At 42.6% G+C, this 25,855-nt stretch overlaps 4 protein-coding genes across 5 annotated transcripts; 3 read left to right on the forward strand and 1 right to left on the reverse strand.

Moving 5' to 3' along the window:
• The first annotated feature begins 1,682 nt into the window (after positions 1-1,682).
• LOC127756480 (respiratory burst oxidase homolog protein B-like) lies at positions 1,683-7,112 on the forward strand. 2 transcript variants are annotated; one of them, XM_052281810.1, is made up of 12 exons: positions 1,683-2,054; positions 2,164-2,732; positions 2,830-2,989; positions 3,212-3,260; positions 3,367-3,480; positions 3,660-4,091; positions 4,391-4,777; positions 4,871-4,969; positions 5,176-5,291; positions 5,401-5,503; positions 5,613-5,686; positions 6,184-7,112. In XM_052281810.1, the coding sequence occupies exons 2-12, from the start codon at positions 2,174-2,176 to the stop codon at positions 6,818-6,820; spliced, it is 2,730 nt and encodes a 909-aa protein (XP_052137770.1). In that variant the 5' UTR covers positions 1,683-2,054; positions 2,164-2,173; the 3' UTR covers positions 6,821-7,112. The 2 variants fall into 2 exon arrangements, with proteins under 2 accessions (XP_052137770.1, XP_052137771.1); XM_052281811.1 differs by having other exon boundaries at positions 1,683-2,026.
• Positions 7,113-8,306: 1,194 nt separating this feature from the next.
• LOC127756234 (uncharacterized) lies at positions 8,307-12,403 on the forward strand. The gene is made up of 9 exons (XM_052281631.1): positions 8,307-8,546; positions 8,666-8,704; positions 9,909-9,962; positions 10,393-10,446; positions 11,165-11,218; positions 11,315-11,386; positions 11,481-11,570; positions 11,753-11,809; positions 12,070-12,403. Exons 1-9 carry the CDS (start codon positions 8,436-8,438, stop codon positions 12,133-12,135), a joined length of 597 nt encoding a protein of 198 aa, XP_052137591.1. The 5' UTR covers positions 8,307-8,435; the 3' UTR covers positions 12,136-12,403.
• Positions 12,404-14,005: 1,602 nt separating this feature from the next.
• On the forward strand, positions 14,006-19,656 carry LOC127756613 (polyprotein of EF-Ts, chloroplastic). Its single transcript, XM_052281965.1, has 4 exons — positions 14,006-14,201; positions 14,926-17,038; positions 17,913-18,624; positions 18,763-19,656. Exons 2-4 carry the CDS (start codon positions 14,986-14,988, stop codon positions 19,367-19,369), a joined length of 3,372 nt encoding a protein of 1,123 aa, XP_052137925.1. The 5' UTR covers positions 14,006-14,201; positions 14,926-14,985; the 3' UTR covers positions 19,370-19,656.
• A 173-nt stretch (positions 19,657-19,829) lies between these two features.
• Positions 19,830-22,831, reverse strand: LOC127756614 (5'-adenylylsulfate reductase-like 6). Its single transcript, XM_052281966.1, has 4 exons — positions 22,532-22,831; positions 21,070-21,245; positions 20,860-20,984; positions 19,830-20,526 (listed from the first exon to the last, which is right to left on the reverse strand). The coding sequence occupies exons 1-4, from the start codon at positions 22,715-22,717 to the stop codon at positions 20,117-20,119; spliced, it is 897 nt and encodes a 298-aa protein (XP_052137926.1). The 5' UTR covers positions 22,718-22,831; the 3' UTR covers positions 19,830-20,116.
• Positions 22,832-25,855: the final 3,024 nt, after the last annotated feature.

The following is a 25,855-nucleotide window of genomic DNA, read 5'->3' on the forward strand; positions in this document are numbered from 1 at the left end:
CTGCATTCATACGCATCAACACAACTATATAAAAGCTACAGAAACATTGTTTTTGCATTTCGAGGTAATAGATAACTCTAGCCCCCATTACTTTTGAGGGTCGACCAACACAGTTTTCAATTTGGCTAAATATCTTTCACAAAATGCCAATGAAATTGTCATAAAGATGATCCAAACAAAGCCATGTTAGGTACCACAACCTTTTGTTCCGTACTTCTTCATACCACACAAAAACAAAAAAAAAGATAAAGTCACAACCATTTCAACAAAAATTCCAACAATGTCCCAATGACAAGTGGGCCCACAACCTGAACCGGCTGACACGGTCCCACATTTCAGTGACAGATATGAACACCCTGTGAACCATGTGGACGGTCTCTTGCACACACAGGAGAATATTTTGTTGTGCAGGGGAGATGAACATGGACAACCTATGATGATCACCTATGATTTGTTGAAAACAATGAGCAGAGAGGAAAACAATGCCGGTTTGGTAGACATTCTCAGGGTTGATGGAGCTCAAAAACTGGTGACAGCGGCTAGTGGTTTTTCACAGCTCCTGTTCTTTGTTTAACTAACTAACAGCTGCATGTTCATATGTTTGTGCCTAAGAACTTTCTTAAGCGTGTCCCAACAACCCCTTTTGGTGAGAGCAATGGCTCAACAACCTTAGCCACTTTGTGGATTTTTTTTCTTTTGTTCCATGATGATTAGGAACTGCATGCAGGGGACTTGTTTTAACGGTGCTAATCCTTTGTTTGGTTCGTTGTTGTGATGTATCCATGCAGATAAGAGATAATTCAGTTGGCCTAACTACTTTACTGATGAGCACATGGTTTTTTCATCAAAAGTTTGTCTGGATTTTTAATATTGATGACAGTATGCTATAAAACTTACTAAAACATGGTGAAAAAAAGTACATTTGTCTCATTGGTGATAGAAATAAATATAGCACATTAATTGGTAAAAAAACATAAATATGTAGTTTAGGCCTTTAGGGTGCATTTCGACTATAACAATTTATTTCGCATTTTGTCTGGATATAGTAAATGAGGGTGACAATTTTTTAATAAATGAACTTATGAACACAACCACAAAAATTAGGCTAATAAGTCCACAAACCTTAAGAAAATTATCAATATTTTTTTAAGAGTTTATGTAAGTAATACATTAGTGGTACCATTAAAGAGTTTATGAGTTAGAACCATTAAGACTTTTATCCCATGGACCACACCAACCTATCTAGTTTAGTGCTCATTTGTCATCTCCCACATTGAACATCTCATAATTAATCTTCTCCTAACTCCAAACCAGCCAGCCAGCCAGAGAACAAGTACACAAAAGAATTAAGTATCCTAGGAGATAAATACCATGTCACATTGTCACTCAAAAGCCCATGAAACAATCATGTGCTAAAAAACCAGGCTAAGTCATGCATGTGTCCATGTAGCAGAGAGGATCAGACTAGAGAGCAGCCAGGCCACATTATAATAGAGGGCAACAAAAAAAACAAAAAAATCCAGCAGCTAGCTTCACTGGTTTTGAAGGCTTCCCTAACTAGATGCTGGATTTGCTGCTGCATGGGCGGCGCCCCCTGTATTGGCCACCTCACCACCTCCATGGATTGCAGCTGTCCTCTCTACCTTAACCCTTTGACCAGTGCTTGTTTGTGTGTAGCACTAGTAGACAAAGCACCATCCATGACTTGAAAAGAAAATTCACCAAATTGGTTGCAAGTATTGGTTGATGGCTCTTATCTAGTAAGTAGAACTAGTAGAGGAGATAATTTGCAGATGTTTTGCTTTCTTTTCTTGTCCTCACCGAATCCTACTAACCTCCTCTTTGTGGTAGGCATGTGCATGTGTCAAGTGTCTATATATATTCTTCTGCACATTCTTTGCTCCCTGCCCATAGATACACATTTCCTCTTCTTCTTCTTCTTGTTCTTGTGTCCTGACTGTTCTTGATAAAGCTCAGATTTGGGAATTGGACCACATCATAATATTCTTTGGCAGAGTTTGTGAAGGTACATTTGGAGTTTGGATTAATTTCAGGTGGTTAGCTGTTCTTGATCGTTCTTCTTGTTGTTGGTTGCTGGAAGATTCGAAGATTTTTTTTTTGTGTGTGTAAATTGTGGTGTTCTTGTTTGGCATTGTTGCTCAGTTAGTTGATCATGGCGAGCCGGGAGGAGAGCGGCAATGGCGGTGGCGGTGGCGCGACGCCGGCGGCGGATTACCGGAGCTCGGACAGCCGGAGCTCGAGCCGGCGGAGCACGCGGTTCAAGGAGGACAACGAGTACGTGGAGATCACGCTCGACGTCAAGGGCGACGACACGGTCGCCATCCAGAGCATCCGCAACGGCGCCGACATGCCCGAGGTCGCCCTCCTCGCGCGCGGCCTCGCGCAGCAGCCGCCGCCGTCCGCGGCGCCCGGCCCCGGCGGGCTCTCGTCGCGGCTCAAGGCGGTGAGGACCGAGCTGAGGCGGATCGCGTCGTGGAAGTTCCCCAGCGGCGTTCTCAGCGGCGGCGGCGGCGGCGGCGACGCGCCGGGCAACGGCAACGACCGCCGCCCTCGCCTCGACCGGAGCATGACCGGAGCCGCCCGCGCGCTGCGCGGGCTCCAGTTCCTCAACTCCAGCGCCGTCACCAATGGCTGGCCGGAGGTGGAGAAGAGGTTCGAGCGCCTCGCCGTCGACGGCTTCCTCCTCCGCTCTCGCTTCGGCCAGTGCATCGGTCAGCTCAAGCTCAAGCTCACCTCTGAAAATTCCTCTGAATTTCTGATGAATTCGAACTGAAACCGACTGAATTTTCTCGCCAAATCGTGTTCCAGGAATGGTTGGATCCGAGGAGTTTGCGGTTCAGATCTTCGACTCGCTTGCGCGGCGGCGAGGGATCACGGCTCAGTTGCTGACCAAGGATCAGCTCCGGGAGTTTTGGGAGCAGCTCTCTGATCCAGGATTTGATGCCAAGCTGCAGACTTTCTTTGACATGTATGTGTTCAGTTCAGTTCTATCAAAAATTCAAGTTTACATTCAGTCTTGAAGTAGTAGAATTTTAGTCGTTCAAATATTGTTAGTTGCACATGTTTTGTCTTGTAATAGTGAAATTTGCCACTGAACCTTTTGATTAGTATGCACATAGATTCAGTTATGACTTTTGGAAAGGGACTCTGAAGTTTGTTGACTGACATCTGAGTGCTGAATTTCTTGCAGGGTTGACAAGAATGCAGATGGTCAGATCACTGAAGAGGAGCTCAAAGAGGTAAGAAACTGGATGAAAGCAACACAAAAAAAAAATAAATTAAGCATAAATTTTCCATGTAATTTGAAGCAGATTGAGGATTCTGAATTTTTCTTGCATTTTTCAGGTCCTCACCCTGACTGCCTCTGCAAACAAGCTGTCCAAGATCCTGGAGCGCGTCGACGAGTACACCGCGCTGATCATGGAGGAGCTCGATCCCGATCAATTAGGCTACATAGATGTACATACTCTCACCCTCAAATCCTCCACATATTTGAAAAAATATATATATCTGAATTTGACATTGTTAAGAACAAGAATCTATGCAATTCTGAATCTGAAATTGTTCAGAGTACTAGAGTAGCAGTATCTGCAATTCTGAATTCTGACACTGTTCATGGTCACCTCCCATTTCCAAAGATATCAAACCTGGAGTCGCTGCTGCTGCTGCCGCCGTCGCAGGCGCCGTCGAAGCTGGTGACGCACAGCTCCAACATCAGCCAGCTGATCAGCCAGAAGCTGGTGCCGACGCACGACCGGAACCCGCTCCGGCGGGGGCTCCGGCGGCTGTCCTACTTCATGGAGGACAACTGGAAGCGGGTGTGGGTGATGGCGCTGTGGCTGGCCATCAACGCCGGCCTCTTCACCTGGAAGTTCATGGCGTACAAGCGCCACCCGACGTTCGACGTCATGGGCTACTGCGTCTGCGTCGCCAAGGGCGGTGCCGAGACCACCAAGTTCAACATGGCCCTCATCCTCCTCCCCGTTTGCCGGAACACCATCACCTGGCTCCGTTCTCGCACCAAGCTCGGCGCCGTCATCCCCTTCAATGACAACATCAACTTCCACAAGGTAACACTCTTTCACACAAGTATTTTTACGGTGATCTCTACTGTTAGTAGAATATGTACCGCTACTAGTATTATCACCAGTAGAAGCGATCTAAATCATTGATTTATAAATTCTACTAGTAGAAACAATATCGTACTATCGACAGTTAAGGTTGTACTATAAATAGACATTGTCCATTTGACGAGGGAGAAAAACAAAATAAAAGGTTCAGATTTATCCTATTACAATATTACCGGTAGAGAACATCGTAAAAACTCAGTAAGGTCATTATTGACAGTTGTCTTCTCCGGTGACGGCAGGTGGTGGCAGGGGGAGTGGTGGTAGGGGTGGCGCTGCACGGGGTGACTCACCTGACGTGCGACTTCCCGAGGCTGCTGCACGCGAGTGATGCGGCGTACGAGCCGATGAAGAAGTACTTCGGGCAGACACGGATCCCGGATTACTGGTGGTTCGTGCGTGGCGTAGAGGGGATCACCGGCGTGATCATGGTGGTGCTCATGGCCATCGCATACACGCTGGCGCACCCGTGGTTCCGCCGGAGCAAGCTTAGTGACAGCAACCCGCTGAAGCGGCTCAGCGGTTTCAATATGTTTTGGTACTCCCACCACCTCTTCGTCATCGTCTACATCGCCTTCGTTGTCCATGGCGTCTGCCTCTACATCAACCGGACTTGGTGGAAGCAGACGGTGAGTGAGCCAGCTTCCGGTCGATTTGCGCCCGTCGGGTTCTTTGTGGTCTGAATTCTAAAAAATGTTGCTAACTTTTGTGTGATTTTTCAGACATGGATGTACCTTGCCATCCCTATCCTGCTCTACGCCGGTGAGCGGATTTTCCGGGCTCTGAGGTCTCATGGCTTCACCACCGTAAGGATTGAGAAGGTAACCCAACTCTTTTTTGTTTAACATCAAAAAGAAAATTAGTTCTGTAGCACTGAAAGTTTATGGGAAAAAAACTTTATTAGCACAGAAAGATCTTTCTGTTCACTTTGACACGACAATTTCTTTCCCTGCAAATGTATACTGATATGGTACTGAATTCTGTTCAAGGAAATTGAATTAAAATGGGGTAAATTTGAAACGTGCAGGTTGCAATCTATCCTGGCAATGTGATAGCCATCCACATGACCAAGCCCCATGGGTTCAAGTACAAGAGTGGCCAGTACATCTATGTTAACTGCGGCGAGGTCTCGCCATTTGAGTGGTAAATCCTCAAATCCCTCAAAATTCTCCGGTCGCGGCACGCGAACCAATACTGGTTTTCACCTGACGATTGTTCACAACTGATCATGCCAATGCTTGTGTCATGACAGGCACCCGTTCACCATCACCTCGGCTCCCGACGACAGCTATCTCAGCATGCATATCCGGTGCCGCGGTGACTGGACCTCGAGCTTCAGGGCCATCTTCTCTCAGGCAAGCTGATTGCCGAGCCGCCATGGCGAATCGGGGAAAATTTCGGGTGCTCTGCTTTGTGAAAATTTGTGGATGATGATGGCTAACAATGTGGTGTTCTTGGTTGCAGATATGCAGGCCTCCGATGAACGGCCAGAGCGGCCTCCTCCGGGCTGACTGCATGTCCATGGAGCACCATTCAAGGTGCGCTTTTTTTCCCCGGAATTTTGAACAAATTTTTAGTTTTTGAGATGAATTCGCTCCAATGATTTGTTCTTTTGAAAAAAAGGGAGTAAAATTTAAAAACCTACAACTATTTTTTGTCAAAATTACCAATTTGCTGCAATTTCAAAATTCAGAAAACAACAACATTTTTTTTTGTCAAATTAGATATTTGCCACAATTTCAGCTTGGCCAATTCAAGAGGACAACAACAATAATGCACGACTTTACCTGTAAGCCGGCCCTTTCAAAAATGATTTTGTCAGAGAGCTACAATAATATCTAAAGTCGCCCGAATAATTGCAGCTTTACGAAATTTACTCCAAAAAAAATCATTCTGATTCCATTTTGACATTTGACATTTCAAAAACGATTTTATCATAAAGCTACAATAATACCTAAACTTATTCAAATAATTGCAATTTTTTTTGGGTGAAATTTGCTCGAAATATGAACTCAAATTTTGGCATCTTGTGCAGGTTCCCCAAGCTCCTGATCGACGGGCCGTACGGCGCGCCGGCGCAGGACTACTGGAAGTACGACGTCCTCCTCCTCATCGGCCTCGGCATCGGCGCCACCCCTCTCATCAGCATCGTCAAGGACGTCCTCAACCACATCTACGACGACCCCGAGTCCGCCGCCTCGCCGCACACCACCAATGGCGGCGGCGCCGCGGCCGCGGCGAGGAGGGCGTTCATGACGAAGCGCGTCTACTTCTACTGGTGCACGCGGGAGGAGGGCTCGTTCGAGTGGTTCCGCGGCGTGATGAACGAGGTGGCCGACCGCGACGCCGGGCGCGAGTTGATCGAGCTCCACAACCACTGCACCAGCGTGTACGAGGAGGGGGACGCGCGGTCGGCGCTGGTGACGATGCTCCAGGCGCTCCACCACGCCAAGAACGGCGTGGACGTGGTGTCCGGGACGCGGGTGCGCACCCACTTCGCGCGCCCGAGCTGGCGCGACGTGTTCAAGCGCGTCGCCGTGAACCACCAGGGGCAGCGCGTCGGCGTCTTCTTCTGCGGCGACCAGGCGCTCACGCCGGAGCTCCGCCGCCTCGCCCAGGACTTCTCCCACAAGACCACCACCAAGTTCGTCTTCCACAAGGAGAATTTCTAGATCATCGGATTCATCGTCGTCAGCTGCCTCTCCGGCGGATAATTGAGTTCTTTCATCCTCTGAGCGAGCTCAGATTAAGTGTACAATTATATACAGATTAATGGTGAGAGATAGGACTACATATTTTAGTGAGTGATTGGTTGTTCGTTCGTTTGTTTTCTTTTTTCTCCTTCTGTGTAGGTAGAAGAATGGTAGGGGGAGTGATGATTAAGTTAGTTGATGTTTTTTTTTGTTTCACAAGTTTGTACAAAATTACCAGAAAACGATGATATAAAGCTTACCACAAAGTGCTTTTTTTTTTTTGTTGTTGTTGTTGATATACAGATATAGTGCTTCATTCGGTACTGTTTGTAGGTTGTTTCGATAAGAGTAGTCAAAGTAATTTCATCCTCCTGGGATATCCGCTTGTTTAGTACATTTCATCTAAATAGTTAAAATTAAGTTAAAATTCAACTTTTGTAAGTTGTAACAAAAATAACAAATATATAGCTGTGAATGTACGATAATTATTTTTAGTTTATTTTGTTTTTTTTTGTAACTTAGAGAAGTTAAATTTGGTTTTGTATGTTTGTGTAGTAATATGTTTTATATTAATCTATGTTAATTTTTTTATAACTATTTATATGACATGAAAAAAAAACGAGGGAATATCGTCTCGAGGAATGAAAATCCATATTCAAATTTTGTCCCGACTTGTCATTTGAATCCATCAAGTTGCAAACACACGTTAAGAAAAACAAAAAGAGTATCTGGGTCCATAATCTTAGTTCAATGTACTCTTTAAAATGAAGATTAAGTTTTTTTTCCGTAAAACGAGATGGTATTAACGTATGATTGATTGAGTTTTAATTATTACAAACTTGAAAAATAGATTAATATGATATTTTAGAGTAACTTTCATATAGAAAGTTTTCATATGAAACACACCGTTTAGCAGTTTAAAAAGCATGCCACGAAAATCTTAATCTTCATCCAACTCTTGTTAGAGAAAAAAATGGGACTTGGATGAAAAGTAGTTGTCTTCCTAGAGTTTAAATTTTGTTTTAAATTAGTTGTCACTTTAGAGTACTAGTTGTAGCTATGTAAATAATCTCATGGGCTATTTGGTTGAGTGTCAACCTTTGTCAAAGTCATGGCAATTAAGTTTGACCAATTAAGTCTAGTGTTTGGTTCATGTTACAAGTGAGTTACGCCATAATTTTATAGCAAGCCGGTCTGCTTATTGTTTTTTTTTTTGCCACAACTTACCACAATTGTAGCTGATAAATTCTTAGTCATACAATGTGTGGCATGCACACTTAGCCGAATATTTTGTGGTAAACTATAAAAGTTATCACAATTAAAAAAAAAAAACTCGAGAAAGGAAACATGCAGCCCGTTGGCCCCACCAGTCACCCCCCCCCCCCCCCCCCCCCCCCCCATGGTTTCCCCCGGGCCCCGCTGCCCATCTCCACTTCTTCGTTCTTCCCTTTCCTCCCAACCCTTCCACCATTTCAAATTTCAAATCCATCCTTCGTCTCCTCTCCTCTCCTCCTCCCCTTCCACCCCACGCGCCCCGCACCCACCCACGCGCCGCGCCCTAACCCTAACCCTAACCCTACTCCTCTCGCTCGCCATGTCCGAGCCCGCGTCGCCCCCGCCGGCCATGCCCGAGGACGCCGCGCCGCCGCAGCCGCAGCCGGAGCCGGCGGTTCCAGCGGGGGAGGAGGCCGCCCCGTCTCTGGAGGTGAGCGCCCCCCCCCCCCCCCCTCCTCCTTCCACCCTGACCTTCGATTTCGGTAGTAGCCGCTGGGGGCTGGATGGATTTCTAACCTTCGGTTTGTTTGTTTTTTTTTTTTTTGGCAGAGGAAGGAGGAGTTGCTGCCGGTGGAGGAGAAGATCTCGGTGAGGATCCCCCTCTCCCGCTAGGGCTTTATATATACTAACCTTTATTTGTTTTCGCCTTTTATTTTGGCATTCGATCGATCAATGATGCCGGTGAGGCTTACTGTGTGCGGTGGTGTACATATGGGTTTATTAGCGGGTAATTATGTTACCGATGATTCAGGCTGCTGTGATTTGAAAGCTTCTCTGTTTTCTGTGGCACTGATGACCACCGAAAAATGGGCGGAGAAACTAATTATGTTTTAGAAACTAAAATGCTAATAAATACAGCTGGAGTGAGGTTGTAATTAAGAGTTGCTGCTTCAGGCAACAGATATACGCAGATTAGTATCATGGTTATAGCTGTGATTCCTGAGAATGCTTGCGGCATCAGCTGTTAGGGAAAGGGGATGGGTTGCTGTCATGTTTGAAAAGTGATTAATTACCTTTAGCCACTACCTGAACTACACTAGTTCGTTGCTTTAATGCCAGCATATACTTTCCTCAAAAATCCAAATCACGGGTCTATGACAGTTGCCTTCAAAGTTCAAATCATCTGCCTCATTAGCGCACAACTCTGGATATGGTTGTGGAGACAACACTCGTGCTGTCAATGCACCATCAATATCAAGCTTTTGTATACATGGATACTTAGAGTTCAAGGATCAACGCAGATTTCGTAAGCCAATTTCCACAAAAATAGGGTGTGGAGGTAAATCTCTAAGCAAAACAGTGAGTTGTTACTCATGTGCCTTCCTCTATCAGGAGACAATGATAAATACCACGGATTCTTAGTTGAGGTAAGTATGCACAATTGCACATTATCACTGTGTACTGGACTGTAAGAATTTAAGGGGTTATACCATGGTTAGGGGCAGGCCTCAGGCTGCTTGGCCATGACCTGAGGTCTGGGAATAAAGGGCCATTAACTTGTGCTCATTTTCACCATGGTAGGGCAAAGGCAGGCCAAAATAGGCTGGTTAGCCTGTGCCTTGGCCCCATATTTGGGTCTGCCACTGACCATGACGTTAGTTATTGGATGTTTCCCATATACTGTCACATGTTCCCTGACTGATTTGTTTGCTAATTATTTTTGGGCATAAAATTACTCTCTGATTTAATTTTTCCATTCCCTATTGATTCTGTAGTGCTTTTTTTGGCTTATAGAAAAAAGTGTTGACATTTCTTTTGTGATGTTGACATTTCTTTTGTGTCTGAGTGACAGGAATTAGATGAATCACAGTCACAGCTTATGGGGAGACTTCGGGGACTCAAGGAGGTATGTTGAAAACTTGAAATATCGTGAAAATGTTCCTAGTTATCTGCATTCTTCTTATTACATCTCTATTCATTTTGTTATTAATGTTTTTAACTTTTGGGAATTAGTTTTTGTTCAGTCAACATGAATGACATACGGTCTCTTGTGGTTTGTGCTGTTCTTTTCTACGCATTTTAACAATCCTTAGGGCAAGTGGGATGATTTGAAATAGAAATAGATTATTTTTTTGTGGCACTTGTGTGTGTAATACCTAAATTTTGTAATGGCATGAAGAATTATGGTTTGAATATCTTGCTGCCTAGACTAGAAAGGAACAATGTGCATGCTTTTCAATATTATAAAATATTCTTGTTCTTGCCTTTTCGTTTGTTGTTCCCATTGAAATTGTAAGTATTGGTATGGAACTGAACTAATAATAATTTTTTTTCAGGATTTGCTGAATTGGAGGAGCAGTTTAGATACACAAGTGACAAAATACAAAAGCGTAAGTTTCTCCACCCTTCAATTGATGCTATATATTATCCGTGTTGGGGAAAATCCTGAGTCCTATGTGTTCTTCCTTGTAGTGGTTCCATCCATGCCTATCCTTTGCATACCCAATTTTCAGAATAACTCCCTCTATTCCATAATGTAAGGCATGGTCAAACTTGGCACGGTCTGCAAAACTAAACTTTGACTTATAATTTCTCATATACTATAAAGTTTGTAGTGACAAAATTATAACCATATGAAAGTATATTGAAATACCAATCCAATGATATTATTTTCAGCAAATAAAATTCAATTTATAGTATACTAATCGTTAGTCAAATGTTTTTAAAGTTAAATCTTCAAATGCATGCGCACCTTACATTATGGAATGGAGGGAGTAACTTTTGTATTTAACAGCTGGAAGGAGAGGATTCTTCTTCTTTTTTTATTTAATCTGGGCTGTATGTTCTATAGATGAATATGCTAATTCTGAAAAAAAGAAATGAAACTCCACTGGAGATATTTTAATACAATAAAGCTATATGCTTCTGTTATCTTGGAGCCTTTATCAGTTGGCATGTTCAAAAATGCGTCAAGTGGTTTGGTGAGGTTATATGCATGCTTGCAAACTTCTGCATTGGTTGAACCTGCACTCATGCGTGTGGCTCACATGCTATAGCACAGTTATTGGAATTTGTTTACTGATCTTATTTTCATTTGATGTCTTGCAGGAACTCTCTGATATCAAAACTGCGCTGAATAGCGAAATTGAACAGCTGAGATCAGTAAGCATATGCACCCATGTTCTGCGACAGATCTCAACTTGTATCTAAATTTTTTTGCTCTATTTACAAGCTGTGATCTCCTTCCCCCTCTTATAGGATTTTCAAGAATTGAGGACCACCCTTAAGAAGCAGCAGGAAGATGTATCAAATAGTTTGAAGAATTTGGGGGTAATTTCCTCTGTTTTGATGAGGATGCAGTATTTTGTGTTGAATGATTGCTAAAGATTTTGCATGCTCAGTTATATCAACCATTTTCTTTCAGCTACAAGATGCTACTGACAATGATGGGAACAAAGGAAGTGGTGAGGAGAATGCAAGTGAGGGTGTCTCAGATACCCTAGGGAACCTGAAAGTATGAATCTGTCAAGCTTAATTTACTTGCTTAAAGATTGGTTGTTTTGACAGAAAATTTCAGACAAGTAGTCACAACCATAGGATAGTCAAGTGACTTGTATTTTAGTAGTGGTATTATCTGCATTCTAAAACCAATTTCATAAAAAATGATCTGTGACCTATGCTTTTCCCCCTTTCCAGTTGGATGATACTCCAAAAAACCATGATGAAAGCAGTGATGCCAATGATGAAAAGAATGTAAGTGTTTGTGTTAGATAAAGCAGATTATTAATAATGGCTGATCTTGCTTCTGTTTGATATCTTCCTTATTTCTCTGCACCCGCATCCATTATTTTCTTAGAGGAGCAAAGCACCTGAGAATCATCTTTGACAAGCATATGATTAAAACCTTATTCAGCATACGCAATTTTAGTATGAAGGGAATATCTGTCCCGTGTGATGGTTTTGTTTTCTGAACTTGATCACACGGTTCCTTGACATCTTCCTTGTGGCTGCAGGAAACCATTGCTGAAGATGGCACGGTCGATAAAACTGTTAAGGCTGAGAGTGCAAGTGATGAATGAAGTAGCGGAGGAACCAGAAGTAGAACTTGGGCCGCTTCTTTTTCGTGGCTCAGCTGTAGTAATTTTTAGAACAGAGATAACTTTGGTTCCTGAAACGAGTCCACGCTCTCTGATGGCTTCGTCGTGTAGTGTTGTTAATCGCTGTCATGACTTGTGAAATCCCAGTTCTCTGGAATGGCCGTAGTAACAATTTTATTGCTATCAGCAAGTTATCTAAAGAATAGCCACTGGAATTTTGCCTTTAAAAATTCCAGATATTTTTCTCAAATCAGTTATCTATGTGATGCCAGCCATTTTAAGGCGGAAGAATGATGGGTTTTTTTTCTTTTTTTTGGTAGGCCATGGTTGGTATTGTTGACTGTGGCTATGGATGAAATAGTATTCATTTGAACGGTGAGTTTGAATCAAATCAGCCAATATAAAATTGGTTAGCTTTGTATACATGCTAGTGACTTTTCAGGTAACCAACGCAGTATAATGCTTTGTTTTGAATCTGTAATGTAAGCCAGTAGTAATTCTTAAGTTCCCAACAATACCTATGTATAAGACAAAAGGAATGAAAGCGAATGGCGACATGTGGATGAAATATCTCAGCCAGGACTTTCTCCCAATAGGAAAATTGTTGTGAAAAGAGGGTAGATATATGCCCACTTTTAGTAGTTGTTTTCTAGACTAAGAGCAAGTTTAATAGTAAAGCCAACTATTAGCTCCAATTCGTCTATAGTCAATTTAATAGCCAATTTATACAATAGTTACCTACAAACATATACTACATTATTAATATCAGTCTCATCTGTTATACACATATTGTGTCTTGGAGTCTGTGCTGCAGCTGACTACAAATCTACAGCACCACTGCTCTTCTCTCCCCTCTTTTACCTTCTTAACATGTGTGTATAGCTGACTTATCTGCTATTGTACCAGCTCTAAGACGTGTAATAAAATCCTTTTTCCGCAACGTCCATGTAATTATTGTGAAGTTTGTTGTAAAAGGGGTAGATAAAATGCCCATGTCCTTATTTCTAGGCTAAGACATAAATATTGTTCACGATGTTAGCATGCTACAGGTACTACCCTAGTATCATCAAAGCCTTTTTAACCTATCAGTATCATCCCTAATAAATTAGGTACCACCGTATTATGTACTTCCTCCATTTCAAAATATATCTAATCAATGTGTACAACTGTACACATGCCCTAAAAGCATAAGAACAATAACGATAACATGACTATTACTCCCTCCGTTTCACAATGTAAGTCATTCTAGCATTTCACACATTCATTTTGATGTTAATGAATCTAGCTAGATATATACTCCATCCGTTTCACAATGTAAGTCATTCTAGCATTTCCCACATTCATATATCTAGCTAGATTCATTAACATCAATATGAATGTGGGAAAATGCTAGAATGACTTACATTATGAAACGGAGGAAGTAGAAGACATCAGACTTACTTTCCACAGAGCAACCTCAAGAATATAAATGGAGTTGTGAGTACTTGTTAGGGTTCAAATTATTTGACTTGTGTTAACACCACAAATGTTACACATGCGCGCGTACACTCTGAGTAGGAACTAAGGAATTTTTCACCGAACTCCGTCCAAAAGAGTTGAGAGGTACACATCCATGAATTTGGAGAAGTATATTTACTTTCCTATTTTTTTACAATATTGTACATACAACAAATAATTTACTTTCCTATTTTTTTTTACATAATGCACATACAACAAATAATATACTCTATTATGTGATAAAAAAGTAACAGTAAATAATAATAATATAATTTCAAAGTCATTTATTAATGGGGAGGTTTGGACACGAGTCACCACCCAACCCATAAACCCCATCCACTCAGGAGCTTCTCTCATTCCTCATGGCCTCTCCCTCCCTCCTAACCCGTTTCCTTCCAGATAAGGCTATATAAATACCCATCATCTCCTTCCTCTCTTCCTCGCTCTCCCCACCCCTCTCGGCCTCTCCTCGGTGGTCGACGGCTTCACCGGACCGGACAGGACCACCGCTCGCCGCCGGGCACCCCCGCGCCGCGGTCTTTATGTCAAAGGTGACGCCCGCCGCCTCATGCCCCCGCCGTTCGCCGTTCGCGCGGTGACGCTTAGGTTCATTCTTGCCCGGTGCGCGCCACGTGTTTGTGGATATGCCCGCCCGTGCGCGCGCGCGCGAGAGAGCACGAGCACGAGCGCTAGTGACCAGTGTTCGTTCATTGTCCGTGCTGCTCTGCGTGCGGTGGCTTGGCTCTAGGTTCTTGGGCATGGTGGTGGTGGGAGTTGCTGTGCTATGTAGTGTGTGGGCTCGGTTCCATTTCCGTGGCTGGTTCGCGCGAATTGGCGGCGCGCGCTGCAGCTGTCGCGGCTGTACTGTAACACTTTTGAATTGATAGTAGCGTTGGCTGTGTGTAGTGCGGTTCTGCGTTACGCTCTTGCTTTTAGTGATTGAATGGCGGCGGGTACTCTGCTTTGCCATGTTTTTCGATGCTCTGAGTGAAATGAAATGAAATGAAACTGAATTCGCTTCCTGTTTGTGGTCTTGCTGAAATTGGATAAGAGAGATTTTTGGGTGAGAGATTGCATACATGATGGGAAGTCTTGCGCTTTTCCTTAGGTGTGCTATTCTTTTGCTCATGATATCTTATGCTTGTAGTGCTCTCTCAATTGTTGTTTCAGAATATTGCGGGGCATTTATCTCGTACTGTTGTTTGTTTACCTGAATTTACTGGATATCGGTTCTCATTGCCTTTTTGTCTAACAAAGTTATCTACACTCGTGCAGGGTACAGAAACAATCAATATTCTGATATAGTTGCTGGGAATTTCAATCCCTAAATTCAAAATGACCCCGGTGGTTCATTGCTCTGTTGGCAATATCAGCCTATTCCACATCGGCAGTTTCAGGCCAAGCCATGAAATCCAAATAAGGAGGTTCCGCAGCACAGAGAGGTATTCAAGAGTACCTTCACGTAGGCTGCTGCAACCACAACGAGCATTCAACTTGATCAGTATTTACAAGAGAAGCAGCTGGTCCTCTGCCCGCAGGCCAAGAACTCTGTCAGCAGCAACTGTTGGGACTGATGTTACTGTAGAGGATCCGAATCCACCACCTTCCGGAGAAACTTCTGAAGAAAGCTCTGAGGATACAGCACCTGACACTGCTGAAGCAAGTGAGCAAGCTGAGGCAAGCACTTCTTCCATTCCCAAAGCAGGGCGAAACATAAGAAAGAGTGAGATGCCGCCACTGAATGATGAGGATCTAGTTCCTGGTGCATCTTTTACTGGGAAGGTTAGGTCTATCAAACCATTTGGTGTATTTGTTGATATTGGAGCATTCACTGAAGGCCTTGTTCATATCTCTCGAGTAAGTGATGGATTTGTAAAAGATATATCTTCCCTCTTCACTGTCGGGCAAGAGGTGTCAGTGAGATTAGTGGAAGCAAATAAAGAGACAGGGCGCATCTCATTGACAATGCGAACAGGTGGTGATTATGTCAAGCCTAAAACAGAAACACCTAAGGCTGCAAGTGGCGGGAGGAATACCACTGCAACCACGTCCAGAGGCTCGCCAAGGCAAACGAGGGAAAGAGATGAAGCCAAGAGCATGGGCGAAACAAACTATGTGCAAGGACAATTTCTGGATGGCGTTGTGAAAAATTCAACAAGAGCAGGGTCATTTGTGACCCTACCTGATGGAAGCGAAGGATTCCTTCCCAGAGAAGAGGAGGCAGTGGCATTGTTCACCCTTATCGGACATTCTGCACTGGAAGTTGGTCAACAGGTAAGGGTGAAAGTATTGAACGTAGTACGAGGCCAGGTCACATTGACAATGAAGGAGGGAGAAGATGATGAAGAGGATCTGGCTTCATTAAACACACAGCTGAAGCAGGGTTGGTCCAGAGGGACCAATGCATTTGAGCTAGCTTTCCGTAGGAATAAGGAAATCTCTGCATTTTTGGATCAGAGGGAAAAGATAATAGTTCCAGATGTACAAGAAGCTGCTGTTGCATCAGTAGGTACTGAACTTGATGCAGAAGTAGGAATTGAGCAAAGTCCAGGCAAGGAACCTGAGACTGGCAATGCTGAATCAGTTGCAATCGATAGTTCTATAACGGAGGTCAAGGAGACTGATAGTATAGCTGCAGTGGAGAAGGATAGCGAAATTAGCAAGACTGAATCAGTTGAGACTGCTAGTTCAGTTGTAATTTCTGAAGATGATAGCACAGTTGATGGCAAACTCGTTGAACCAACTGCTTCAGTTTCTGCAACTGAAACTGAGATTAAAGAAGATAGCTCTGAGGGATCTGTCACCACTGAGCCTACAGAAGCCGCTTCAACAGAATTTGTCACCGCAGTCGTTGAGGAAAGTGCTCCGACTGCTAGTTCAGTTGAAACTTCTGAAGATGATAGCACAGTTGATGACAAACTCGTTGAGCCTACTGCTTCAGTTTCTGCAACTGAAGCTGAGAGCAAAGAAGATAGCTCTGAGGGATCTGTTGCTTCAACAGAATCTGTCACCGCAGTCGTTGAGGAAAGCGCTCCTGTGTCATCAGTAGCAATTGAAGTTCCTGCTCCTGAAGCATCAGAGGCCTCCGCTCAGGAGATAATTGAGGATTCTACTACTGTGGAAGGTGCCGCCGATGATCAAACTGTAGAATCTGATAGTCCACCTCCAGAAGGTGTTGAGCTGTCCTCGAATGGGGCTCCAGACAGCTCTATTGCTGAGGATAAGCCTGATGAACCAGAAGAATCGTTGATAGTAGAAGAGGTTCCAGTAACTGCAAGTAGTGAGTCTGAGGATAAAGAACCGGCTGCGGTACCTGAAGAAGTAGCAGCCTCAAGTGAGAAAACTGCAGATGTTGCTGTTGCAGGAGCTGAAGCAAGCACGGCCACAGGTCAGCAGTAATTTCGTCAACCAGATCTTACGGGCCTGACGTGTAGTAATTTCATGAGCCATATTCTGTCTGCAAAAGGCTTTTCGAGCAACTCTACCTAACTAGGAACAGAATGTTAGGATTAGTTGCATGTAAAACGTTCAGTGACTGCTTTTGCCAGTTGTTTACATTTTTTTTCTTGTATTAAATTTCTTCATTAATGTTCTGTGGTTTAATATGATGGTCAAAGGATCAATCGATGCCAGTGATTGGTTTCTTGCTATCTCAATGGTTAGCTCAGTTGGTATTCTTTGGCTCTAGAGGATCATGCAATGTTCAAATGTTATCTCAGCTGCCACTAAATTTTGGGCTATCTTGGACAAGGCTCAACAAGACACTTTGATCTGACTTCAGTTCTGGGATGTTAAAATAGGAAGCTTCTTGTTATTCTTCTGCATTTGTCGCAATTGCTGTTTGTTCTGATTTTCGTTTAGCATAAAATGGTTGCCACCTATTTCCCTCAATAATTTGTCTACAACAATAACAAAAGGCTTTAAATTTGTTCTCTAGTAAATTTAAAGGGAAAAATAATAATAATCAAGGGTTGCTTCTCTGTGACAGAAATTCATGTGATGGATTACTTCATTTCCAAAGTGTCTTTACTATGAGATATCAGAAGTTAGTCCTAAAACTTGTCTACTTATGTAAATTAACAGATGTAACTAACTTTACGGTTAGATTTCTTGTTCTCAATAATTGCATTAGTCTCCTTTCTTTTCCTGTGTACATGCTCTGCTCCACAATTTCTGCAGCACAAATTCACTGCATATTTACTTTGTTGGCAAACTGTTAGAACAACACTAGAAAGACTGATGGTTCTTTTGTGCATCTGCAGCAACTATTTCTCCTGCTCTTGTCAAGCAATTGCGTGAAGCAACTGGAGCAGGCATGATGGACTGTAAGAAGGCTCTTGCAGAATCAGGGGGTGACATTGAGAAAGCACAAGAATTCCTCCGCAAAAAAGGTTTGGCGGCTGCTGACAAGAGGGCTGGCAGGGCCACTGCAGAGGGAAGAATTGGTTCTTACATACATGACAGCAGAATCGGTGTTCTTATTGAAGTGAATTGCGAGACTGACTTTGTATCCCGAGGTGACATCTTCAAAGAGTTGGTAGACGATCTAGCCATGCAAGTCGCCGCTTGCCCTCAAGTACAGTACATTTCTCTTGATGACGTCCCTGAGGAGGTTATGAAGAAGGAGACAGAGCTGGAGATGCAGAGGGAGGACCTCTTGTCAAAGCCAGAGCAGATCCGGTCTAAGATTGTAGAGGGCCGTGTAAAGAAGAGGCTTGGAGAATATGCATTGCTGGAGCAACCCTTCATCAAGAATGACAAGGTCACAATCAGTGAATGGGTGAAGCAAACTATTGCCACAATTGGAGAGAACATGAAGGTCAACAGATTTGTCCGGTACAATCTCGGTGAAGGGTTGGAGAAGAGAAGCCAGGATTTTGCTTCTGAAGTTGCCGCCCAGACAGCCGCGAAGGCACCGCCAGCTGCTCCTCCAAAGGATGATAAGCCTGAGGAAACAGCAGAAACTGAAGAGAAGTAAATTCCCCCTCAGCCTCATCTTGTTGTGTTTCATCTTTTTGTGGTTGCGCATAATTTCTGCATCAGAACACGTTTACTGTTTAAGCATTTCTAACTTTGCATCTATTCAACCGACATTTGCTATGTTGTTTGCAGGAAACCAGCTGTGGCAATTTCAGCTGCATTGGTAAAGCAACTCCGAGACGAAACTGGTGCTGGTATGATGGACTGCAAGAAAGCACTAGCTGAGACAGGCGGCGACATTCAGCAGGCTCAGGAGTTCCTCAGGAAGAAGGGCCTGTCATCTGCAGACAAGAAGTCCTCTCGCCTAACCGCCGAAGGCCTAATTGGCGCCTACATCCATGACAATCGGATTGGTTGCATGATTGAGATCAATTCCGAGACCGACTTCGTGGCTCGCAACGAGAAGTTCAAGGAGCTGGTGAACGACCTCGCGATGCAGGTGGTGGCATGTCCACAGGTTGAGTATGTCTCCATAGAGGACATCCCAGAGAGTGTTGTCATCAAGGAGAAAGAGATTGAGATGCAGAGAGAGGACCTTCAGTCCAAACCTGAGAACATCAGGGAGAAGATCGTCGAAGGCCGGATATCGAAGAGGCTCGGCGTGCTGGCCCTCCTGGAGCAGCCTTTCATCAAGGATGACAGCAAGACGGTGAAGGATCTTGTGAAGGAGACGATCGCCACCCTTGGGGAGAACATCAAGGTACGGAGGTTCACCCGGTACACCCTTGGTGAGAACTGATTGAGGAGGTGATCTCTAGTCTCAATCCTGACATCAGGAGTTGGGCATATTTTGATTCATGGAAGTTCATAGCTGTTGGTAGTATGATAAGTTTCCATCTGTAATTCTGTATCACCTGTTATATTGCTGCCCCTTTTTTTCAGCTGCTGTTATTACCGTTGCTGGTTACAGAACACATTTTTGAGCACTCCTTTGTAGATGACAGGAGAGATCAATATTGTCAATATAAACATTACGGCAAATCAAAACTGTATCTGGTTGTGTTTGACATCAGAGTTCTTACTGAATCCATCACTATCAAATTTTACATTGGTTTGCATACAGAAACATTGATCCAAGTGACATTTCTTACCAGAGGTAAGTGCATAGACTACATTATGTTAACTTAAAAGGCACCTGAACATGATATACTCCAACATGCTCCAGATTACATGTGTAAATGGTGAACCTGACAAACATCTTCTAAGAAAACTGATTTCTGCTCTGTGTGACTGCTCTGTTGCTCAAAACCAGACCCAGTCTTGATTCTGAATGTGGGTACCGACAATAAATGGTACAATGCCATATAATTTACAGAGGCTCAGCAGTATCCCTAAGATTTACAGGCTACAAACACGCTGTATTAATTTTTCCAAGCAGAGATCAAATCTTTCACTACATGCTCATGTGAGTTACAGGAGCTTCTACATCCAGTGCGATTCAAGAATCTGCACGCCTTCTTATCGCTGTTAAAAGAGCTAGAACCCATTAATCCAAAACAGCAGCTCGGGGAGAAGATCGCTCGCCGAACGACATAGAAGCGAGAGATGATGCCCACACCCTGCTGTTCATAGCTCCACCCATGAGCCTGCATTTGCTCCAGATCTTCCTCAGGTCTACAGCATGCGGCACGCATTCGAGCAGCTGGGTCAGTTTGGCAAGGATGCCAAGGTTGGCATGCCGGAAGTATTGGACCCAGATTCCTTTGATGCAGGCGAAGAACTTTGGGAAGAAGGCTACCAGTATCTTCAGGCAAATAAATAGGATGCTGAATGCTAGGTAGGGCTCACTCTTCAAAGCTTCAATAATTGAGCTTTTCCAAAGCTTCACATGCTGTGTGCTTCCAGTTCGAGCTGCGCTCCATTTCCTTGGACCAAGATATGCAATTGGTTCTTGACCTGCATCAAATTGATCAAACCAAATTCAGCTTTGATGGAACAGATTCAAGAAAGTCAAATTTCAACTTACCTAATTGAGACTATCTAGTGAGTAGTATGTGCTATATGGATATGTCATATTTTACATACATTAAATCATTATTGACCTTTTTATCCATATAATCATAAACTAATGCCATATTGAAGGGGTGGCATTAGAGCCTATTATCTACTTTTCCAGGCAATTGAGAAATGTTTGATTCCTCAGCAAAGCATATTACTGACTTATCACAGAAGAATATCATGAGCTTACAATTATATATCTGCATACATAACGAACATAAAGAAGCTTACCAGTTACAGCAGTGTAAACATTAACCAGCGAGTCAAGCTCCTTAGAACCAACAGGCCAGTATGCATATGGTCCACAAGCTATGAGTATAGAAGGAAAGCTACGGACACCATATCTTGATAAAACACTGCAAGCCATGAAGTAGATATTAGTTAAGACTTTCAAATGATCGCAAAAGATAATTGGAGACTATTGCATAGCCGGGGTCTTACGCTGGCATGGCATTGGTTTGTTCCACAGCCAAGTGCTTAATCCGTGGAAACATTGAGCTAAGATCATCGAAGACTGGCCTCATTCTTTGTGAGAAGGGGCACCACGATGCATAGAAGAGCACGGCGGTGCATTCTTCCTTGCCACTCAACTCCTTCACAAGTTCCTCCCCATTAATCTGCCAAAATTTTCAAAGAGGTCACGTTAAACATCACATGACTAATCCAACTCAGCAGAAGTTGCACAAAAGACCTGCAAGAGCAGAAATTGGGTAGTACGCGTCGCAAATAATCCTAAAAACACAACTGGTTGACTCATAACTGCATAAAACTAGGATGAACTAGCTGTTATATTATATCAGCTTGCCATTTCAACTGCCAGTACTCTACAAGTAGTGTTAACAACCCGCAGTTCCATTTACAAATACCTCTTAACATATTTAAGCCACTAGCCCCAAAACAAACACAAAGCAATTTTTTTTTTGTGACAACCTGATTCAATGTACTGACCAATTTAAGTTCAATGATAGCAATAACTTCAAGTTAGAGCATCCCAAATACAGGCATCTCCATGGTTGCAACTTTTGATCCCCTATTAAATGTTGTTATTCCCACAAGGATTACTGATTTAACAAGAACACTGTTCAGGCATTCCCACTAGGAGGACTACATAACACCATGAGAACAATAAGCTGCAGAAAAGAGGATATACTAATCCCACTCAAATATAGAAAAAATCACAACAACTTTCGGCAAACTGTCACAATGTTGGCACCTGTGAGGCTATAACTAATCAAAGTATGCACAAAAGTTGAAAATAAGATAACCAAAATTAATTTTGAAGGACCCAGAACCGGAAGCACAAAGGAAGCAAGAGCAAGAAACTGATTTGATGCAGGATGAGAGCCTAAGCTTACTACTCCCTACTCGCTACTTTTATTTTGATACTCTTGCGCTGACTTATGACTTATAATACTAACTAAGCAAGGATTACTTTAGAAATAAAACAAGTTATTTTTCCATAGATTAACGGGACTACGGGAGTCAAATCATCACCAAACCAACTCAGAAACTGAAACAAAAAAAATTCACCACGGGGAGCAATTGTTCATCATGCGGCTCGAATCAGCTCGAGAATTACCAAAAAAAAAGTGAGCTTTTGTACCAAGATTCACGAGGAGAATTCACCCACAGATTTGTCGGCGCCAAAAAAAATAAAAATAAAAATCAGAGGAACCGCGTAGCAAATCGATTTTTTTTCCACGCAAAAATCACCAGCATCGAAACGAGAGGAGGAGAAAGAGTGAGATCTTGACCCACCAATCTCCCCGAAAAGAGAGAAAAAAAAAATCAAACCAAATCTTGCGGCCTTAGCATCAGCAACGCGCGCGCGCACCAACCAACCAAACCCAGAGCCCGGAGAGAAGAAGAGGAATCTCGGAGAAAGAGAGAGAGAGAGACGCACCTCCTCGGCGGGGCACCGCTCCGCCGACGCGCGGCAGGACGGCCGGAGCGCGGCGGCGGCGGCTGCGACGAACGGCGGCAGCCGCTCCCTCGGGCACCGCGCCTCCTCCGGCTCCGCCGCCGCCGCGGGAGGCGGCAAAGGAGCGAGGAGGAGGAGGAGGAGAGGGGCGAGGAGGCGGGCGGCCATGGCGAGGAGGAGGTTGGGGGGAGTGAGGCGCGGCGGAGGAGGAGGAGACGCCGACGCGTGAGATTTCTTGGTTTCTGGAGGTCAGCTTTGCAATTCCTTTACTTTATTTTATTTTTATTGTTTTTCGTTGTGTGTGTGTGTGTTTTTTTTGTTCTCTTATGGCACCCACAATGGTCTCTATACGCTTTACAAGAGATCCATGTCAGCATATTTTCTTACTTAGAAGAGATTAAATGAAGAGAGAGATCAAAACTATCTATTAACCTGGACATAGTCTATAGAGAAAAACGAGACAATGGATTAGAGAGCTATAGATACCCATGTAGACATACCATGAAGTGGTTTACTATTAATCTAGTCTATTACTGAGATGTATATGTTTTATAGATAGCATTCTACCTCATCATTGCGGGTGCTTTTAACGTGGTTGGGTGTTGGAAAGCGTAGTTCTAACAGTTTTTTCTCATGTAGGAGTACTACTCCGTTTTGGGACACACATTTCTCTACCATACTATACATGTAGTGGGTATCACTGATATATGAATCTCATCTACTCCGAGCTCACATATGTGACACATACTTACATAGCATGAATTACAGGTATTTTGAGGAAGAATCTTCTCGTCGGACGCCCGGTGTAAAAAAAAAATTGGTCGGACCAACGATTGAAACATCTAAGTTATATATGGTGAAATAAAAAAAACCAGCAACTGAAACATTTAAAACTTTTATGAAACATGGTAAACATACACGTTGAAACATGTTACTATCATATATGAAACAACTAATGTTAACGGATTGAAACATATATTTTTTCATCAAAATATAATCATGTGATATCTTATTGTAAAAAGATTTAATTACAATGGTGATATCAGATCGTAGATTGAATAATTAATTTAGGAAAAAAACCATTTTGAAGCTCGCTAAAATGCATGCATGCATGATGAGGAGAGAGAGAGTAGTGGCAGGTAGTTTCAGGAATTTTGTAAAACACACTGAAGACACATATTGAAACATATAGTATTAACGGATTGAAACATATATATTTCTTTTGCATAATATAATCATACGATATCTTCTTATAAAGATTAATTTATAACAGATACAATGGTGCAATCGGATCGTAGATCGGATAAGTAGTTTATGAGAAAAAAACATTTTAAAAATAGCTATATGTATGTATTGTTGGAGGAAAAGAGGAAGCAGTAGTACACTACTCCCTTCGTCCCATAAAAAACCAATCTAATACTAGATATGAGACATCATAGTGCTACGAATCTGGACATACCTTTGTCCAGATTCATTGTACTAAAATATGTCATATCTAGTCCTAAATTTATTTTTTTGGGACGGAAGGAGTAGATGTTAATACTACACTAGTACCTATCAATAACTCGATGGATCGGCTAACCGATCTGGGACATTCTCCGTATTTTAGAGTTTTTGTGGAAATTGCTGGCCATAGGTCAGCGTATAAGGCACATACATACACATGCATTTTTCTAAAAGAAAAACACACAGTAAAAACCTAGCTTCAGGAGTTGAGTCTAGAGCGGCCTAAAACCTAGCTTCATCTCTCTAGTTTATTTTGTGAGAGTGCTCCATCTAGCTCTGCTCCTATTTTAGGTGAAGCTGAAACTGTTTGACAGGGCTCCAGCTCCAAGAGAGATGGAGGTGGAGGTGTGCCAAACAGGCCCTAAGCTTGCACGTTCATCTAGGCATCCCTTCAAACACCATGTTAGCCCGTTGAGTAACTTGGAGAGATTAGATTGATATATAAATATAGCATACGCTTTGTTATTGATGGGTATATCGTCTACAGTTGAAAGAATAAGAACCCCTTGAAACAAAGGAAAAAAAGAATCCTAAGGGATTTGTGTACTACGGAAAATAATCCTATGAAACCCTTTAAAATAAATGAATGACTCCTACCAATTCCATTAAAACTCCTATATAATGAGCTATCTTAGAATAATTTTGAAGTAAAATAGGTATGGGTCTCACCTCATATTTTCTTCTTCCTATATCTGGGCACCCTCAATGTATTACTCCTTGGATTCTAAAGTGCGCCCAGGCATTACATAAGTTAGTCGATGCAGGTTGGGTTTCACTGGTCCCCACTCAATTAGTAGCCATGTGAGAGAGGATTGAGAAATTTTTGTTACTTTTTACTTAAGATTAGGTCTTATACATATGGATATGGATAGTTCATTAAGATTACTACATGGATCACTCCTATGAAGGTGAGACATGCCATATAGAACTATATGGACTTTTCTTTCCATACATTGTTGATATCCTAAGTCTCTACGTTTTTATTATTTTTCAACCAAACACTAGTTTTAAAAAATTATTGTGCTTTGAAATCATATATTAATCCAATGAGTATGATATTTTATTTCTACATTTTTCCTATCGCTGTGTTTTCACAATCATGCATTTTCAAGGGGGTGGGGGTGAGGAGGGGCTAACTAGTTTTAAATATGAGCACTCATGCTAAGTATTTTTAAGGGTTAACGGAAGTTTTATTGCACTTAATCCAATTACATCAATACGATATAATTAATCATCTAAGAATACTTTTTGGCCTCTGCATAACTAAAAGCCAAAACACTACCTATATTTTAGTTTTTATCAAAAGGAAGTACAAGAAATGTTACGGATGATCAATCCTAAAACCAGATCACTACCCATATTCTTGGATAAAACATTCATTGACTACCCACTGCAAATGCTGATAGGCCGCCGCGCCATAACCAAATCCTATGTACCCGGTTTCTGAAGAATAACTCAGGTATGAGCTAGTGAATAATTAAATATAGAGTATATAACCAGATAACCTGCAAATGATTTTTTTTTCAAAAACCACATCGTTGCTGCTTAACCAAAACGAACATATATAATGTATCAGCTGCTCCTAACAAGATGTGATTCGGAAAGCCCAAATCCTGGTGAGCAGATTTAACTATAATGATTTTTTTTATGTTTTTACTACGGGTAATTTTATTATCTTTAAAAAGGTAACACAGAGGTATTATATTTTTTAATGTAAAATTTGTATCGTTAGATACTTAAGTACCTTAAGGCAGAAAAATTTTAGCTTAAAATTTAGCTACTTCAAAGTATTTTTCTCAA

The sequence above is a fragment of the Oryza glaberrima genome, chromosome 12, assembly GCF_000147395.1.
Source record: "Oryza glaberrima chromosome 12, OglaRS2, whole genome shotgun sequence".
Lineage (NCBI taxonomy): Eukaryota > Viridiplantae > Streptophyta > Magnoliopsida > Poales > Poaceae > Oryza > Oryza glaberrima.

Bases quoted from the DNA above. Each gene is read 5' to 3' on its own strand.
- LOC127756480 (XM_052281810.1), top strand. From the start codon at position 2,174: ATGGCGAGCCGGGAGGAGAGCGGCAATGGCGGTGGCGGTGGCGCGACG. The intron at 2,733-2,829 runs GTCAGCTCAAGC...ATCGTGTTCCAG, and splicing joins TCGCTTCGGCCAGTGCATCG to GAATGGTTGGATCCGAGGAG. The intron at 5,292-5,400 runs GTAAATCCTCAA...GTGTCATGACAG, and splicing joins GAGGTCTCGCCATTTGAGTG to GCACCCGTTCACCATCACCT.
- LOC127756234 (XM_052281631.1), top strand. From the start codon at position 8,436: ATGTCCGAGCCCGCGTCGCCCCCGCCGGCCATGCCCGAGGACGCCGCG. The intron at 10,447-11,164 runs GTAAGTTTCTCC...GATGTCTTGCAG, and splicing joins AAGTGACAAAATACAAAAGC to GAACTCTCTGATATCAAAAC. The intron at 11,219-11,314 runs GTAAGCATATGC...CCCCTCTTATAG, and splicing joins AAATTGAACAGCTGAGATCA to GATTTTCAAGAATTGAGGAC.
- LOC127756613 (XM_052281965.1), top strand. From the start codon at position 14,986: ATGACCCCGGTGGTTCATTGCTCTGTTGGCAATATCAGCCTATTCCAC. The intron at 17,039-17,912 runs GTCAGCAGTAAT...GTGCATCTGCAG, and splicing joins TGAAGCAAGCACGGCCACAG to CAACTATTTCTCCTGCTCTT. The intron at 18,625-18,762 runs GTAAATTCCCCC...TGTTGTTTGCAG, and splicing joins ACAGCAGAAACTGAAGAGAA to GAAACCAGCTGTGGCAATTT.
- LOC127756614 (XM_052281966.1), bottom strand. From the start codon at position 22,717: ATGGCCGCCCGCCTCCTCGCCCCTCTCCTCCTCCTCCTCCTCGCTCCT. The intron at 20,985-21,069 runs GTAAGACCCCGG...CATGGCTTGCAG, and splicing joins CAAACCAATGCCATGCCAGC to TGTTTTATCAAGATATGGTG. The intron at 20,527-20,859 runs GTAAGCTTCTTT...AATTTGATGCAG, and splicing joins TGTTTACACTGCTGTAACTG to GTCAAGAACCAATTGCATAT.